Source organism: Falco cherrug, chromosome 14 (genome assembly GCF_023634085.1).
Source record: "Falco cherrug isolate bFalChe1 chromosome 14, bFalChe1.pri, whole genome shotgun sequence".
In the NCBI taxonomy this organism is placed as follows: domain Eukaryota; kingdom Metazoa; phylum Chordata; class Aves; order Falconiformes; family Falconidae; genus Falco; species Falco cherrug.
Genome location: NC_073710.1, coordinates 1105989 through 1110824, shown reverse-complemented (window position 1 = coordinate 1110824; position 4836 = coordinate 1105989). Strand labels below are relative to the sequence as shown.

Below are 4836 nucleotides of genomic sequence, written 5' to 3'. Positions count from 1 at the left end.
GACCAGGATTCCCCGTGCTCTTCCTTTTTCTTTGCACATTTATCATGTGCAGAGGATTTGCACAAAGTGCCTTGTGCTCTTCCATTTTCTTTGCCATTAATCATGTGCAGAGGATTCACATACCCTGTTAAACTACTATGTTTTATGATTACCTACTCAAAACCCAAAACACTGTATAAGTCAGAGGATATTTCCCATCACTACATCGGGGTATTTTTGTCCATGCCTACCCATTGTAATTTATAAAGTAGGGTTTTTCCTCAGTCAAAAAATTTGTAGCCAATTACAAATTATAGTGAGGTCGCAGCTGGTCTGGACATCAAAAAATCCTGCACACAGCCCATCCTTCCTCTTCTCTACACGGACACGGATGGCTGCTGGCTTTTGCATTTGCCCAGCCAGGCAAATCGGGGGGAGAACCTGCAGCTCCGCACCTGGAGAAGAGGCCGTGCCACTGGCGTGGGTGGCCCGGGAGGTCCCCAGGAGCACCCTGGCACAGCAGTTGGGAAGGGCTTGGAGAAGTCTAAAGCCAAGCCCGCAGGTCCACTGCTGGGACAGGGACACAGAGGAAAGCCCAGTCCCACAGAGACTCCCACGGGGCCTCATCAGCCCTTCACACACCCCACAGGCACTGGTTTGCTTTATGAAGAGCAGATAGTGGAGGCATCTACGAATGCTTCTGATAGGACTGGGGTCAGGATTAATTAGCTGGGGGACAGGAGTCAGCAACGATGCATATGCCTCAGACAAGCCTGCAAAGGCAGCTCAGAGCTCGGCACATGAGGTTTGCTGTATGAGATGTTGGCTGGAAAAAGCCATTAGCTCAGTTGTCCCTTCATTACGGCCCTTCACTTTCACCCGACGCCTAGGAGGTGGCGTGACCCTGGCGGCTTGTTGGGCCAGAGGGTCCGTGCATGGGGGACACGGCGGGTCCGTGCATGGGGGACACGGTGGGAGCTGTGAAAGGGAAGGTGGGGGAGCCTGGGGGTGCGGAGGCTGCGGGAGCGGCTCAGGGGCTGCGTGTCGGCTGCTTGCCTTTTGCAAAGCCCTTTCCTGGGAAAGCGGCATGAGAAACCAGTGGTGCCATGCCCAGCGCTCTGCATGGCCACCCTGCCACCGTGCCAGCCCACCAGACTCAGTATCCTCCAGACTACGTCTTCCAAACCAGAGGTGTCAGCACATTTGGTTTGCTCCCTTCCCCTTTCTTCTTCCAGAGAAGTCTTGAAAACATGAGGTAATTTTCAAGGGAGTCTGTTTCTACCTTTCTTCTCCTCTGGAAGCCCTGGCCTGCCTCACCCCCACGCCACGGCCAGGTCCCTCCCGTGCTCCCACTCACCGTTATCCCACGCGGGTTCCCACTGGGTCCTCACCCCCTCCTCGCATACAGACCACAGCTGCATCTCGCCTTCCTGGGGAGCAGGTCTCCACATGGAAGCTGGGCTGATGTCCACAGGGTGCTGCTGTTGGGGTCTGTGCCACCTGCCCCTCCTGCCCTCGGGGTCCTTTCTGGGATCTGGGACGGCTCTTTTGCGGTTGTGATAGGGTTTGTCCCATCTCCCCGAAGAAATGACCAACCTGTGCACTGATGACCACAAGCCTCCATCCCTCTGATCCTCTCATTTAGGTCCCATCGCCAATGTGGAAGGCAGAAGCAATGCTTGGGCTCAGTCAGACCCAGGCTCTCTCAGATGCCCCACTGCCATCGCTCCGTCTCTTCCCCTTCTGCAGTCTCCTGAACCCACCAGAAGCATTTCTTCCACCCCCTGCTCTGGAGTCCCTCCTAGTTTGGTCTAGTGTGGCTTTTTCTGCCTGTCAGCATCCCATCCCATCATGTCCCATCGCATCCCACCCCATCCCGAGTGCTTCACTGCCCAAGCCAGCACCCTTGGCACGGCCAGGATGGCTGGGGAGGCTGGTCTGGAGGGGACTCGTTAGTCACTTGCCTTTGATGGCTCAGGCAAACCAGCTAAGCCCATCCATGACCTGTTCCTGCGTTGTGTCTCCTGTTAGAAACAAACAGGCAAGCATTAGACTTGTCTTGCCTTCACATAAAGCTGTTTTTAATCTGCTTTTCTGGGTAAATTTCGTTTCCCCAAAGCCTCCTGGCAGCCCCTCATGGCCTTGTGGCTCTTCTGCAGAAAGCAGAAGTGGCTGCCCTGCTCCTCGACCTTTTCCACCCACTGCTGGACGTGCCCCCAAAATAAAAAATGTCGTAAGTCCTGGTGACCAGGAAGAGGCTTCTTAGAACGTGTCTGAAGTTTTCAGAAAAGCGGTCGAAGTGGGTGGCACGCAGAGGATAAATTGCGGCGCGGTGAGAGCCAAAGCTGCAGACAGCGGGCAGGTGGCGCGGAGCAGGACAGAGGCACCAGGAAGAGCCCTCCCGCAGCCACCATGCTCCCTGCACGGCCTGTCCTGCTGCTCGCCCTGCTCCTCACCCTCTCCCTGCACCACACCGCAGGTAAGGCGCCCGTGGGCCACCGCCGCAGGTCGGGGCTTGGAGCCCCCACTGGGGACATCCCGGGGCGGGGGGGGGGGGGGGCGGGCGAGAAGATCAGCAGGGAGCGGGGACGGGTATGGGGCGGCACGTCCCGGGGTGCAGGGAAGGGCGGGCAGGGTGCCAGGTGCCAAGCTGGGAGGGGGCTCCAGGCGCCCCAGCTCTCAGCTGGGCGAGCAAGTGGCTGGAGGTGGGGAGCACGTGTCACAGGTGGGGAGCTGTTGGGAGCCTCCCAAAACACCTTGGAAGTTGTGCTCCCACCTCGGAAACTCGCAGAACCTCGTCCCCAGACCGAGCACCCCAGCCTCAGCGTGCGCTTCGGCAGCTGCAGCAATGTGGGCTGGGGGTGCCGGGTACCCTGCCGTTCCCCTTCCCACTGCTGCCCACGCTTCCCAGTCCCACGCTCGCTGACACGAAGGGAACGAGCCCGCACTGTGGGATGCTGTGGGAGCTGCTGAGAAGCTCCACAGCCCCCGTCCCATGTTCAGTATTCTGCAGCATCACTGTCTGGCGATGCAATTAGTTGCAAAATGCTGCCGAGGGCATTCACATCTCTCCCTTCCCTTCTCAGCCCACTTCGCTCCCATCGAATGCTGCTTCAAGTACACGCAGAAAGCCATCCGACACATACAGAGTTTCTACGAGACATCCAGCGACTGCTCCTTGCCTGCAGTTGTGTAAGTACCCCCGGGGTTTGCCCCCCACCCCTGGCACAGCATCCCCCATCCCATCCTGCCCCACAGACAGCTCAGTCCCAGCAGGGACCACGTGCCAGAGGGGCTGTGGTAGGAAAGTAGCTCTGTGGGGTGGGCAGAGGGGGAAAAATGGTGCTTTCTGCTGCCAGAGGTCTGGGAAGACTCAGACACGCACCATCAGCCCAAGGAGGGCACGGGCTGCTGGAGGTGACTCCAAGCCTCCATCCAAGATGGGGCTGCACGCAGAGAGGGGAGTAGTGGTGCATGGGAAGGGAACAGCTCATGGTTCGTGTTTTCATTCTCTTTCCTCACTTTCTAACTGCAGGGTTGTGGCTGCGAACGGTGCCGAGATCTGTGCTGACCCCCAGAAGCTCTGGGTGAAGAGAGCCATGAAAAATCTTCCAAGGAAAAAATGAAATCCTCTTCCTGCTGTCCACCGTCAGACTCACCCATCCAGTCCTCCCATCTCCGGAGGGAGCAGACCATGCTCACAGCACTTCTCCAAAGGCTCCCGTGGTGGTGGGTGCTGTCACCGCAGGTGCAGCCAGCCCGTACCCTGGCAGTACCAGGTGTCACAGCAGCATGGACCAGCAGGCCACCATGTCCCTCCCACTGTCACTGCCCTGCCAGGATGCATCCAGTGGAGCAAATATTTATAATAAAGACTCATTGCCACAAGTTGCTTTTTTGAGTTTTTCCTGATTCTTCAGTGCAAGGAGCAGATCCTACAAGTCCAGGGCACGGTGCAGCCAAAACCCCCTTTGCCATGGGCACATGCTCCTCCAGGAGCAAACCGCGCCTGGTAATGGTGTGCTTCATTTGGAACAGGGTAGTGGGGCCAGGTCTTGACCCATAGGTCAGGGACCCACAGGCGGGGTTGTCCTTACCCATAGGTAAGGCTATACATCCTTGCAGCATGCCCTCAGCCCCTCGGGCTCTGCAGGCACTCCGAATTAGTGGGTGGCAGCAGAGGGTTGGGGAGAAGTTACCAATCTGCCAAACCCTTAGTACCTTGTCAGCTTCCAAACATGCTGGTGGCCACCGCGAAGTAAGCAAGGGAGATGAAAAACATCCGCAGTGCCAGGAGGGCGAGGACACAACCCCCTCAGCTGGGCAGCAGAAAGGGGGTCCCAGCTGCCGACCCCCCTGCAGGGCTGGGGCAGGGGGGAGCAGCACAGGACCCCACTGGTGACACCAGGCTGACGGTCCATCGTTTCACGCGAGAGGCACAAAGCCCATGGGAGAAAACCTCAGAGAGGTGCAGGCAAGGAACACCGGGCATGCCGCGGACTGAGCCTTAACCTGCTTCTAAAGCTTCTAAAGCTTCACCAGTGTTTTGTGCTCATGACCAGAAAACAGGGCAGGGCTGTATTTTCTAGGATATCAAATGTAAGCAGAGAACAGGAAAAAGCATCTCAGGTGACATTTTTGCCCATGAATTGTTAGTGCCATGGGACAAAGCAGTGGCGGAAAACTGAGGCAGAATCAGAATCTGGGGACAACCACCATGCGGATTGTGCTTGGCTGATTATGGACACAAAATTCCAGGTTGTGCCCTCACAGCACGTAGCACCGAGGGCTATGATGGCCACGTTGTCTTCTGGAAGAAAAAAGGGATGTGCAAGTAGCCACACAAAGTAGCCAGTT

General features: G+C 57.2%; 1 protein-coding gene across 1 annotated transcript; it reads left to right on the top strand.

The window, feature by feature from the left end:
- The first annotated feature begins 2169 nt into the window (after positions 1–2169).
- On the top strand, positions 2170–3871 carry CCL17 (C-C motif chemokine ligand 17). Its single transcript, XM_055726533.1, has 3 exons — positions 2170–2458; positions 3066–3171; positions 3515–3871. Exons 1-3 carry the CDS (start codon positions 2392–2394, stop codon positions 3603–3605), a joined length of 264 nt encoding a protein of 87 aa, XP_055582508.1. The 5' UTR covers positions 2170–2391; the 3' UTR covers positions 3606–3871.
- Positions 3872–4836: the final 965 nt, after the last annotated feature.

Excerpts from the sequence above, each read along its gene's own strand:
- CCL17 (XM_055726533.1), top strand. The coding sequence starts at position 2,392 with ATGCTCCCTGCACGGCCTGTCCTGCTGCTCGCCCTGCTCCTCACCCTC. Across the intron at positions 2,459-3,065 it reads CTCCCTGCACCACACCGCAG|CCCACTTCGCTCCCATCGAA; the intron begins GTAAGGCGCCCG and ends TTCCCTTCTCAG. Across the intron at positions 3,172-3,514 it reads TGCTCCTTGCCTGCAGTTGT|GGTTGTGGCTGCGAACGGTG; the intron begins GTAAGTACCCCC and ends TTCTAACTGCAG.